At 49.5% G+C, this 13821-nt stretch overlaps 1 protein-coding gene across 1 annotated transcript in view; it reads left to right on the forward strand.

Annotated features, from left to right (window-relative positions):
• The first annotated feature begins 4961 nt into the window (after nt 1-4961).
• The window catches only part of jag1b (jagged canonical Notch ligand 1b), a 31795-nt gene continuing 22935 nt past the window's right edge, over nt 4962-13821 (forward strand). The window contains exons 1-3 of the mRNA XM_056608955.1: nt 4962-5334; nt 5632-5937; nt 12699-12744. Coding sequence (XP_056464930.1) covers nt 5275-5334; nt 5632-5937; nt 12699-12744 — 412 coding nt within the window. The 5' untranslated portion in view covers nt 4962-5274. The remainder of the gene's footprint in view (nt 5335-5631; nt 5938-12698; nt 12745-13821) is intronic.

Here is a 13821-nt window from a genome sequence, read left to right on the forward strand (position 1 = left end):
CACACACACACACACACACACTCACAAACAGCCAAACGGTAGTGCGTTAATGTGCCACAAGAACGACCTAGCAGAGGAAGAGGGGTTTTCTTTACGGTGGTCCCCTCCTCTAGGTAGGAAGGTCAGGTAATTAGCCCGGCTGGGCCGGCTCTGGGGCCAATATCCTGCCCGCTGAGGATGCTCCGCTGACCCGCAGAGTCCCAGGGCAGAGCGGGCAGGGGCTGCTTATTCCTGCAGTGGACCACCTCCACCGGTGTGATGTTTACAGGATCTCATCTCTCCGGCTGAACCGCTGGCATTCACCCTGCCAACGCGTTGTCGCACAGATTACCGATTTAGGGCCGCAGACGTTCCCACACATTCCTGCCGCATTCCTGCCGCGGAGGAAAATCACATTAGATGCAAATTTAGGTTGCTGCGCTACTTCACGTTGGAGGCATGCACGAATAGGGCGGGCGAACCGTGCACAGTTCCCAAGATCACACGGGATGGGGGGAGGCGGGGGGGGGGGGGCGGGGGGGGGGGTGCAGACACACACATAAACACACACAGTCATGTACACAAACACACTGAAACACACGATGACACACACACAAAAACACTCACACACACACACACACTGACACACGCACGCACGCACGCACGCACACACACACACACACACACACACACACACACACACACACACACACACACACACACACACACACACACACACACACAATCAGTTGTCATTAATCACATGAATTCCAGAGTCAGGCCAGCGGTACGAGACTGTGTATGGAAATACTGTTCTGAGGAACTATAGCCTAATGTGTGAGAGTGCGTGTTCACTGCTCTGTTCCGCTGGGAGAAACCCTTTGCTCCGCCCCTTTCTCCAACCCCCCCCGCTGGATCAAACACATCCAGACCCTTAGGACGTGTGAGGCGACACACACATACACACACACAGACCCACACACCCAGGCACAGGATCCAGGTTCTCCAGGTTACCGGTTCCACCTGGTGCATGACTGAATGGCGTAACGCCTGATCTGAGTCAAAGCGCTGAAGCCATGCCTGCTCCAGCATGTGCCCTGGCAGGAACCCTGAGCCATTCTCCGCTCTCATGACTGTTGACGCACAACATGAACAAAACACTGAATGCAACGCTCTCGCTTCCCCGCAGGTCTCTACTGCTGAGACCGACTGAGGAGCAGCAACAAATGTAACAGCGCTCAACAATTAAAAAGAGTTGTACAAACAGGTGAGCAGGGTAGCAAAGAGGCCAATGGTAGTGAGCTTGATTCCCATGTCCACAGACTAGTCGCTCTTGGGGTAAGAGTGTCTGCTAAATGATTAAACAGTAGGTAAACGTACGCTGTTTCACCTTGAGGACATGTGTGTGTACAAACATGTGGACAAATGACAGATAGCATTGAACTCCTTAAGCTAGCGGCTAACGTTAACGTTTCCTCTTCATCTGCCACACAGCAGCTGGTGTGTCTTTGCGGCGACTGCATTACGACCTGTGCCTCAAACACAACCCGAGAGCTCAGAAGGTACCCCCTCCTCCCTCCTCATCACATCCCTTTGACTAGATGTTGGAAAAATAACAAAAGCCGGCCACCTTTTACGGGCGTAAGATAATATTTATCCCAGGGATACCATCTAACCCAACACGTTCCGTAAGAGCACGTCCCGTAAACACCGCCGTGTAAACAGTAGGAGGCTTTGAAACGGGCCGAGAGGCCTGAACAGCACATCTATCCTCCCAGCCGAGGGAGTGTGGTTTATGGGGTCCCAGTCGACCTTGTAGGGACACAGCAAGCAGCACCCACTGCTCGTGTCCCAGATGGGGGTGCACCTTTCCACTCAGCATCGTCCACTACGCAAAACAAGACGTGTAATTAGACCATGTCCGGTCAGGTCTATTTTATCTGTAAATCACAGTCTAACTCACAGTCTAAATCACAGTCACATCCTCTTCACAGGCCTTCTTTTTACAGCAGCCCCCAAGCAGTCTGAAGGGCCAGTAGAAACTCCCCTAATCCAAGGGTAGGAACCTTGAGAAGGAAGAGAGGACAGATAGCCGTCCTTCCAGGCAAGCGGGATCATCTAAGTTCCACTAGTAGGGTGTCGTCGACAGCCTGACACTTTGCTGTTCTTTGCCAACTGGCTACAGCTCTTCCTCGTGTTGCGCTGTGTTGACATGTCCACAAACGGAGTGTAGATGCAACAGTGCGAAAAAAACACACTTTTATTCGCCTTCTCATTGTTCAGGGGAGGTGCTTGTTTTGATTATCTCTAGTTTTTTTTTTTCTCCGCCAGAAGGGTGAACTGTTTCAGAAAAACACACCAGAGAATAACTCAATCGCTCAATGAGGCCCTCGGATTTCACAAGCAAGCCCCTTGGTCCTTTCAGTGGAGGGGAGTGCAGAGCCGATTCTGGCCAGAGTTAAGGGGAGGAACATGCTCATTAAGCACGTAATCCATCCAGCGCATTCTTGCTCGGGGTCCGAGGCTGCATTCAGGCGAGCCTCAATGCCATGCGCTCAGATAGGGAGGGGTTGCAAAGGGCTGAGGTAATTGGATTGGTATACGGCATTGAGTGTCCGACAACAAAAGATATCCATCTCTCCCCTGGCCACCGAGCTCTTTTGTTGCTGGATGGAATTTATTTGGTCATTCACTGGGCTATTCCCAGCTCAGCAAGGACAGAACAACAGGGGCCAGGCCACCAGGACCGGCCCAGTCTGCTGTCTGCTGCCTACACACGCACGTGTAGGGCGGCGGCGGCGGTGGCGGCGGCGGCGGCTGCTGCTGCTGGAGCCACAGTGATCGTGCACTCTGTGTGTAGATATGTGGATAAGGACCACCCCCATACACACGTACCCCACCCCCACACACACACACACACACACAAATGTACCTCCACCACACACACACACACACACACACACACACATACACACCTCCACCACACACACACACACACACACACACACACACACACACACACACACACACACACACACACACACACAAACACAGACACACGTACCCCCACACACACACACACTCAGAGCCGCGGGGTCATATGTGTGTTCATTACCATAATCACATTAAGGCTGCAGGAGATTAGCACCCTGGCCTCAGAGGAGTGACCCCTCTATGTTCTGCTCCATGACGACTATCGTCATGGAGAGTGCTCTCCATGACAAAGATATATATATATATAAACAGTATATATATACATTTATACAGTATGCACACACTTTATGTATATATATATGTAAATATGTGTAAATATATTTAGTTACACACACATATATATATATATATATACATATATACAGTATATATAAAGGGAACCAAAAAAAGTAATTTTCTTTCTACTTCTCTTTTCTTCTATTTACGTTATCAAACATTTTAATCGTCGGGAACGGTTAAAAACTCACGACTGTGGCGAACAAACAGGAAAGGCATGTATTAGCCCTCTCTTTCTCTGTGTGTCTTTCTCTGTCTCCACAAGCACAGTCTAATCAGTGACACTGAGGCACCACTGATCACCGATCTTATCTACAAAAGATAACGAGGTAAACACCTTCTTCCCCACAGCGATCAACATCCCGGTCAACATCGTTTGTCATCGCGTTCCCCAACGTAGAAACTACTTCAAACCTCACTCCGGTCCCCTCATGAATGCATACTTCTAAAAAGGTTCCCTCCCCTGGGTTTCAATGTCATTCACATTAACCCTCATCAGCAGTGGAGGAAACGCGGCAGCGAGGCGCTGTAACCTGAGCCCGCGGGCCGGTGATGAATGAGAAGGGCAGGTGTGTGGAGCCCATTCTTCTGCACCCCAGCTTTAATCAGGAACGGCGCCTCATCTGCATGTTGATGATGGTGAATTACATGCTAGGGCCTGTGATCCCTATTCCTGTTCTGCTTGTGTGTGACACCAAACACACTAAGCAGGTCTGTTGACCAGAGAGCAAACTGATGAATGGTCACCCACCGTGGGCCACAATTTCCAAAGAAGGTTTTGGCATGACATCTACATTGAAAACACGACACGACAAAAAGATAAGGACTTTGAAACAAACCGTGTAAGAGAGGCACGCGATTAAATACAAATGAGACAAAAAAATGAACACATATTTCTGCTGATGTCGCAGAAAAATCGGGTGACGTTTGCGACAAGCGTGACTCTCATAAATGGCTATAAAATGTAAGGTGAAACATTGCTTGGTTACTCATTGACAATAGCCGCCCCTACAATAGATTCGGCTCCCTCCCCTGTGATCAAGTGAATGACCTGTGTAATTGGTCCACACAAATCACTAACTACCCGGGAACAGGGGTTCCCAGGATTCCCATACTCTCTCCCAACATGTCTGCACAAGTCTGGGTGGCGTGCGTGCGTGAGTGAGCCTGCCTGTGTCCCCGTGCGTGTGCGTGTCTGCATAGTTGCTGATCCAGTAGAGGTTCACCTTTGTTGCATTGAATTCGGATCGTTTTACAGTTATTTTCCTCCATTCTTGGCATAACAGACAACAACCTTAAAATAGACGCACGGCATTCAGATAAGGCTCCTGCTGTTGAGACATATCTAGACTTGGGATTAAGATTTTCTGTGTGATAATGCTTATGTCATGATGCCTTTCTTTCAAATTCAGGTATTTGATTTATTCAACAGGTTTTGGGCAAGGACATCACCCTATGCCAAAACAAATAAATGCTGCTATAGGAATTTCATGACCATTTTTTTTAAGGATAATGCTTAAGTATGTGTTGATGGTCACCCTGATGTCAGGTTGACCACGACTCAATGTTATTCATTCCAATTTATATGATCAATAGCAGCCATGCATGGGCTGCAGAGTGCAGACTAGTGCATTGTACTGAGAACATATTAGAGGTGGTTCTGTCTCCGCCTCCTCACCTTATGAATATGGATACCAGGCGACTCTCGACCACGCCCTCATGAACTTGTGGAGCTACTTCGACTTCGGACCAGCAGTCAGTTGTGGGCTCGGCTGCCGCATGGCTACTGTGTAGACTCGTCGCTTAAGAGTTGGAAAGCTTGTCGGATAATAACAAGAAGAGACAAAACGCTTCGTAAATCTGAGGACATACGAGGAAGTGCATATCTATGACTCGGGCAACCTGTGCTCGGTTGAACAAAGTGTGGGCTTTTCCACCCGTGCATGTTTGAGTCAGAGAAGACATAAGTGCCGTGCTTCGGCCAGACAACTGAATTCGTACGAGTGGCAGCACCAGTTCGGAGGCATGATTTTGAGACGCTGCTCGGTGGTGGCTGCTGCCTTTTTACTCTCCTTCCTGGCCAAGGTACGTGCTTAGATCCAGGGGGGAGAGCTCACTCCATGCAACTTCATGGATGTCTTTGCTTTTACATGGTGTATGTGGTGTTCTGCAGGGCTATGCTAACGTTAACTATGACCCATGCTCTCAATGCAAAACCTCGTCGGCCACTTGGGTCCAACGGAGTCGTCGTGTTCACCGTAGTGCACCACGGACGCGCTTCTTGTGGCGTAGTTCACGGGCACGATGGCGACGCTTTAGTGGTGTGTGGTGTTTTAAAAAAATATATGATTTTTTTTTTTTATTGAATTCACTTTCCAACAGGTGTCAGAGGGATCCGGACGATTCGAGTTGCAAATGTTATCGATGCATAACCAGAACGGGGAGCTGCTGAACGGCCAGTGTTGCGACGGCTCCCCGAGCACCGCGGATCAGAAATGCACCCCGGACCAGTGCGAAACCTTTTTCAAAGTCTGCTTGAAGGAATACCAGTCTCGAGTCTTCCCCGGAGGACCGTGTAGTTTCGGAGCCGGATCTACCCCCGTCCTAGGAGGGAATACATTTACTTTCAAGAGCTCTGGCAGGAATGAAAGATCCAGGATAGATTTGCCGTTCCGTTTTGCCTGGCCGGTAAGTTCAATCGGTGGAGGTGGTTGAGAAAAAAAAAAAAAACCTTTCCATCTCTGCGACGCACTTTGACTAGTTCTCGACGTTTTCAACTTGGAGCAATTGTGTGCAATTACTGTCAGTCAGTCAATCACCCCCCCCCCCTCCTCTCCCCTAGTAAAAACAAATGATTAATCTTTCTCCCTGTCACTGCCCCACGATGGGCGACCCTCCATGAATTGTTCTTGGAATAAGACCCCATGTGGCCCCCTCATTATCCCGGCTAATTAACCAGGTGCGCGTGTTGTTGTTGATGTTGTCCTCCTCCTCAGACCTTGGCCTATTTCCTTTTTGACGCGTCAGATAATTGGAAATTATGCAATTAACGCCAGTGCCTTGGAAAGTCCGTTGTTGTGTGAGTGTGGAGGGCTGTTAAAGTTTTGCCCTAAAGTATTGGGCTACATGAAGCGTTACTCACGTTGGAGATCAGTTTTCAAGTGTCACCAATTAATGATGAAATATAAGGAGGCCCGCAGAGCCACATTGAAAGGGCCAACTCGAGTTGGAAAGAGTGGAACATGGGCTGGAACATGGCCCCATTGTTTAGGTCCCTAAGCTGTTTTAGGCCTTACCTTCTTTGTGGGTGTGAGACGCTGTTTATTGGTCGGCACGTGTATGTATAACGGCTAGTATTACATTCTAGATGTTATTCCAATTCGGTTCAAGGGATCCTTTGTGATTTTGTGACATAGGCATATGAACTGCCACAACAGAACATGATGATTGTTTCTTATTCGTTAATTCCCACATCCATGTTTCAGTGTTTCAGTGGGTTGGATTTGCAGCTCGGGTACAGATTGTTTTCATTTGAGAAAGCAGTGTAACAGTGTGTCCACCACTGCTGCACTGCTGCAATTTGATCCTTCGTCCTCCCCAGATTTTTTACTAGTTCTTTTCGGGCGCCTTGCATATTCAAAACAATGGTTGCTGTTTATCATCATGCTGTGGCAACACTAGGATGGCATCAGGACCCATACACCAGTGCCAGATTAAAGTTCCTCCTGGCCATCTGAACAGCACCCTGGCACACGGGTCTTCTGCTAATAGCCATGCAAAGTGAACTCGTGTGCCATTGGCGGAATTTGTCTTGGATTCCTCCCTTCTTCTGAACCAACTGAACTGTCTGAACCGACAGAAAACGTCTGTGCGTTTCTGTGTAGTTGTTGGCCCCGCTAACCTCCCCAACTCCCCCCAAAGAATATTCATTGTGTTTCGGGTCCCAGTTCTTCCCTTCAGTGCACAATTACAATCGGCAGGTATGATATCACTCTTTGTCCGTTTTCCAAGACGCTGATTGGCTGTTGCGGACAGATGACAGTGCGGGGGCAATCAGGTTGCCGGGTACCTCGGGTTCACTGAGGTTTGACAAAGTAGAGAGAGAGGGAGGGGCGGCCGGCCGGGGGGGGGGGGGGGGGGGGGGGGATATGTTCTGGTCCCCTTCATTCTCCCCTTGAGAGCCGCATGAAGCTGGCCTCTTGTCCAGACCATGGGCTTTGTTTAAGTCACGCTCTGTTGGACCCCAGGCATTTCATCGCTTTAACCTCGCCACCCACAGTAACTGCTGCACTTAATGAGGCCGCACACATGTGCTCGGATCAGGTAGGGCAAGAGAGCCAGGCGTCCCCGCTAAATGGTTCAGCCTTCGCGTGTTTAACGTGAACAGATACCTCCAGACTTTTGCTGTTTTTTTTTTTTTCTCCCTTCTTTTATAGAAGCACTAGTACACAGGATTCACTGGCCACTGGGCCTCGCTCAGCGTAGCCTCTTTTCACACTTTTTTTATCGGGGATTGCAGAGTGTGGAGCCCAGCCGGCCAGTCTGAAGCAGGCCCGCCGCGCGGCTTATCGGCCCTGGGACAATGGCCGTGCCCTCACTGACTACAGTGAGGATTAAAGGGCATAATGGAGGCTGATGTACGCTGAAAGCCGGCGTAGGTCAGGCAACAGGAAGCCGGTGCCGGTGGACTCAGCAGTGATGCGTTGGGAGTTTTTTGTTTGCCCTTAGACAAATCCTTACCACAGTTCGGTCCGAGGCCACCGCGGCGAGTTGACCCTCACCCCGAGACGAGGCCACACAAAGGTCTGCTGACCGCCAGACAGCAGAGCGCCGCCTGGGTGGTTGGGGTTAGGGTAGCAGATCACGTCTTCTAAACACTATTGACACACACACACACACACACACACACACACACACACACACACACACACACACACACACACACACACACACACACACACACACACACACACACACACACACACACACACACACACACTAGTGAAATGGACCGGTCTTAGCTGGTTATCAGTAGGGGGGGAGGGTGGTATGTGCAATCCATTGGTGTCGTTGTTTTTCTTCACTGTTTTTTCTACTCCTTTCGTAATGAATCTAATTCTCTGGCGCCTTTGTTGTCATGCCAGTCAAATTAGGGGCTGTTTTTTAACTAACACAAAGCTGGCCAGTCTTTCTCGCCCTGGGATTTGTCAGCATCAGAATGATTGATGACTGCTTCAGAGCGGTCTCAGAACAGGGGTCAGGTGAGTTGTTGAAACAGAGATCCGCTCAGCCCCCCCCAGGCCTTGCCGGTGTTCTCTGTTTGCTTTATTTACGTCTGCGCCGAGAGTTTAGCGCAAATTATTTAAGCGAAATCACTCATCGGTGCGTAACGCGTACTTGGACACTGTTTGACATCTATCCGGGCGGCGAAGGCATCGTAAGGGCAATATAGGCAGAGGGTTTGAAGTTTGAATGAGATGTAATAATTGATTACATGTGTGGTGGTGGCGGCCATGTTTCTTTTTGTTTTTTTGTTACAGCCTAATCTTATGTTCTTGGTTTGCGTTTATTTTTTTTATTTTTCGAGAAGCTTGAAACATGATGGAGGAAAATCTGTTTCCAATCCGTTTGTCTGGTCCCAGGGAGGGGAATTTCGTGAAGAAAAAAAAAAAGAAGAAAAAACTGTTTGGGATGTTGGAAGGGTTTTATCTTCAGTCGACTTTTGGTTTTTGATGAAAAGCTCTTGGCAAACAAACGTGTCCTGCAGTCTGGGGGGTGCCGCACACAGGCTGTCTCGGGGTGATCATTAGGGTCCTCCTTTCAACAGGGAATCTGTGTTTTTATGGACAACAGGGTGTGTTGCCTGACAGTGTGGAGTCGTGGCCAGGTCCATGGCTGATACAGTCCAAGTTGATTGACTCATGACAACTGATACAGTAGGTCAACATCCTTTTACGTTATTGACATACCCGCGCGGCCTATCGTTGCCCAGCCTGTGTAACCCTAGTCTCCCTTTGACCAAGCCTTTATTTAGGGCCGCTGCTGTTACAGTTGCCTGTATGCCAAGGGGATGGTTACGGTTTGTAACTCCGTTGGAATCGAACCACCGGTACACCGAAAAGCCACATGAATTTAATCCATACAGCATGCAGTGAAGTGAACACCCATTCTTTCTGTTCACGTTTAAGGGAAATTCCTTTTTTTAAGAGGTACTAGTGTTCTTTGGCTAGTGTGTAACTCAAACTTGAATTACTTATATTCTCGTGTGCGTGTGTGTGTGTGTGCGTGTGTGTGTGTGTGTGTGCGCTCTCTCTGTAGTTCAAAGGGAACTTGTGAGTCAGCTGGGAGCCTGGGAAAAGCGAACCTGGCAGTAGTACACAATTCCAAACTGATAACCACTGAGGAGTTATGGAGTGTTGGCCGAGCGGCACTTAGGCGGGTTCTGTTTCACGTTCGCCAGGCTATCGCGTTGGTGCCACCACAGAACCTATCCTTTAGTCTTCAAGTTTAACCTATTACTTTCTCGAGATGAGGGTTAATAACGTTAACCAGATCGGGGTAATATCCCGTCCTGAGAAACAGACTAAGCCCCGTTCTAGAGCCAAGGTTTGAGTTTGTTTACAGAGGGTCAGTATTTAGCTTTCAACTTCTTGGCAGTGAGGCTGAACTGTACACACTGTTTTGGTCTATGCTGGTTTTAAGTGCAAGTTAACATCAGAGAAGTCTTTGCAAAAGACGGTTATATGTCCTACTCGGGTAGGAGGAGTACCTATTAATAAGCATTAGCTATGAATTAGTTCAAAAAGTAACACATTTTTAGTATTGGGTTAGACAGAAAAATGGCATAATTCCCTTCTCAGGAACAGGAACTGAAATTACCACCTGCCGAAGGCAGACACAAATACCTGTTTGGGGTTAAATCATGACTAGACCGAAAAAGATGTAATAAATCAAACCATAATGCTTCTGTATGGATGAATGGACTGACTGATTGTGACATGTGTGTTTCAAAGTAAATGGTATTTGCCATCTGGCTGTAATGGCAGTTTAGCCCACAGTTGACTTCTTTGTGTCTCTGTGTGGGCCGATATGATGTGCAGGTCCACAATGGGCCAGGTAAAAGTGGCAGTTGGGAGAGAAAAAACAAACAAACGGATTGATTCCATGATTCATGTTGTGTAGCAGAAACCGGTTGTTGTTGTTGTTGTTGTTTTTTTTGGACCTTGTCGAATCTAAAAACTTACTGAAATGTGTTGCGGACGCTGAAAACACTTCCTGCCACTCCCCCCCCCCCCCCACACACACACACACACACACACACTCTGTTGTTTATTTGATTTCTGCTTCATAATATGTCACGGGGGCTTTTATTGTGGATGTGCCCGAGCGTTTCAAGACAAGAGCGCCTTTTGTTTGGGGGTTTGGGGCAGGGGGGGTTGGAGCGCTGGCACGAGATCAGACGCGAGGACTGGGTCGGGCGTCGGGGGGGGGGGGGGGGGGGGGGGTCGGATCCAAAGGACTGGCGAGGCCAGGCCGCTATGAGATAAGCGGTTGTCGGGCCGGTGTCGTTATGTTTTCCATAGGTTGAAGGTGGACTTTTGTTTTTAGCCCCGGACCAGGGGGGGGGGGGGGGGGGCGGCGGCTGCTGTGTGTTGTCGTTCTCCTGAGGTCCGTGCACAGAAAGGGCACGCGGCATTTGTAACATGCCTGTGTGGCGTGGCGCTGGTGGCCAGCGTGTGTGTGACTGTAACAAGTAGGTGCTTCTAGTGGATGAAGCACTGTAAGTGGATCACACATTCTCACAGCCATGCTCCCTCTCTCTCTCTCCCTCCCTCGCTCTCGCTCAGCCTGTAGCTCTCTCTCTCCCTCACTCGCCCTCTCCCTCTCTTGCCCTGAGCTCTCTCGCAGCCTCGCTCTCTTTCTCCCTCTCTCTGTGTTTCACCCCTCACTCTCTTGTCCCTCTCCCCTCACTCTCTCCTCTCTCTCCCCCTCTTGGTCTCCTTCTCTCTTCCCTACACCAGGTCTCTCTGTTTCCCCGTCTCACTCCCTGTGTCTCTCTCTCTCTCTCTCTGTCTCTGTCTCTCTCTGTCTCTCTCTGTGTCTGTGTCTCTCCCCTCCCTGCTCTCATTCAAAACCACAGAGAGACGCACTCAAAAGAGTGCGCTCCGTTCCCGCATGACTGTGGCACCGGGCAGTGTGGAGGGGGTAAGCTGATATTGGTGTGAGCGCTACTGACCCTGAATCAGACAAAGCATTTCAGGAGTGCTGAAATCAAGACCGGCCCCTCCAGAGAGCTCCCCACCTCCTCCTCCCCCTCCACCTCCTCCACCCTTTGAGAATGCAACTCCTAGGTCGAGCATCTCTTTTCTTCTTTCTTTTTTTCCCCCTTCTCTCTTGTAGCCTATAAGCCTCCCCCTTCAGCTTGTTTCATTCCCTTTCTCTCCTTCTTCACGGTCTCTCTCTCCCCTCCTCTCTCTCTCTCTCTCTCTCTCTCTCTCTCTCTCTCTCTCTCTCTCTCTCTCTCCCTCTCTGTCCTCTTTGTCCCTGCTCTCGGGTCAGCCTATGAAACAAGTTTCTGTTTGGTGTCTTTTAACGGTATGGTTTTAGGCTGCTTTATGCAGAGCATGTTTGGACATCAAATACCAACAGTGACCCATCAAATCAAAAAGTCTATGTGAAATAAAACCAACCTGATTTGAGCTAGACACATGCTTCAGTGTGTTATGAGGATATGGCAGGTTAGCCTCTCCAAGGAGACTAATTATTTGAATTTTTATTTTTTGTTCTTTGAAATATAATGTGTTGACCTGCCAGTGATCCTTGCCGGTTTTCTGTGTCATTTGAGACGAGCTTGACCCTTGAGTGCGTCACTGGCCAGAGCTGACCAGTAACCTTTCATTAGACCCATGTTGTAATATCAACAGCGTTTTGCGTCTCTGGACAAATCTGATCAATGCCGTTATAAGTTATCCATTATAAGTACTGGTGAGTAAACTGTGAGTAAAATTCGATTTTAATTTGGTTAGTGTGTTGATTTAACTTTAAATGATAGAAGCTATGAGGAGGCATGAATTCATGTTATTAAAAGGTCTTCTGAGTGCCAACTATATGAAACAAGGCGCTTGTGGTCTGTTTTACATTGACGCATCCTAAAACAGAGTTCGTAACTAGGTTTAAGACATGCTATTTGAACTCGTATTGCATAACTTGTATGACAAAGTCTGAAATAGCGTACATTCAACGTTCATTCCTGTACGCTCAATTGTCAGGTCCTTCTGTGTTTAGATTATCGTGATTTTATAAATTCTTTGTTATTCTCCAGATCATAAGCTTTCCTAAGTATCATTGTTCTGAAAGTGTTCCATTTCCACCCAAAGTGTGGCCTACAGTCCTGCTCTGTGTTGCTTTGTGTGCTGCTATGTCTGACACCGTGTCTCTGTCTTTCTTAGAGGTCCTACACGTTGATAGTGGAGGCCTGGGACTTCGAAACCGCCGGTGAGTATCCGCACACTGCTGTTTTTCTCCATTGTCCCCCTCTGTGTTCATAACCACAATGTGGAAGCAGGTGACCGCCGTCCACGGAGCCTTCTCCTTTCAGACCGCTAATGTTCAGAACAGGAAGTTTATACTTCCCCCCCGCCCCCCCCCCGTCCCCGGTCCTGGTCGCGGCGTGCCGGTGGAGCGGGCGTGTGTTTTTAGGAGGAGGTGTTGACACCTTCCCTTTTAGCGGAGGGGATGAGGGCGGGGAAGTGGCAGGAAAGAGGAAGAGGCTCCAGACGGGGCCGATGTAGGGCCGGTTCCGTTTGGGTGGGGGGGCCCCGACCCCTATGGAAAAACGTGTTCTTTAGAAGGAGGACTTGTAGGCAGCTGGGGGGCCTGCCGGTGCAGCCAAGGAACCGACACAGTCTTCGCGTCGCAACGGCAGAACCTTTAGTCCACACAGCCGCCCCGGTCGACCCCGTGAAGGCCGGGACCTCTGAGCCCCGATAGGTTCGCTTCCCTTTCCAACCGCATACTTGCGGTCAAGCGTCGAACGTATGCGATGCTCGTGTGTTGCCAGGGCGACCCCCGGTGCAGGGTTTCTCAGGGGGCTGTGGTGGAAGAAGCCCCGGGGTTGTTTTTTCTTCCCAAATACGGTTCATTATGTCGGAGAGCCGCTAAAAGGTTGCTTGGCGGTTGAGGGTTTCGTCTGCACACTGTTACGTTTGGACGCTCCCGGATTTATGGGTCCGGGCTCCCACTGGTTGGCGGTTGGATTAGCGACGGCCTGGGGATTGCAGCCAAGTGGAGGCTCGTACCTTCGCCGCCCTAAGGCCGGCTTGTTTATGCAGGTCCGTCTGAGGTCAGCGGGGCTTGAGTCTTTTCTGCTGTATTTGCCGCTCCCCAGAGAGCTATTAGGGCGGCGGTGTGAAAAGCCCCCCCTGAATGTACACACTCGGCCCCGGCTAAGCCCCCTGAGCTCGGCCGTGCTAAGCGTGAGGCTGGCCTCCTCTATCCTCAACCCGTTGACGAGAAACTCCCCGAAAGATAAAAAGAGAAAACATAAGAAAGTTGGACCGAAGGAAAAGGCTT

This window comes from Gadus chalcogrammus, chromosome 15 (genome assembly GCF_026213295.1).
Source record: "Gadus chalcogrammus isolate NIFS_2021 chromosome 15, NIFS_Gcha_1.0, whole genome shotgun sequence".
NCBI classification, from domain to species: domain Eukaryota; kingdom Metazoa; phylum Chordata; class Actinopteri; order Gadiformes; family Gadidae; genus Gadus; species Gadus chalcogrammus.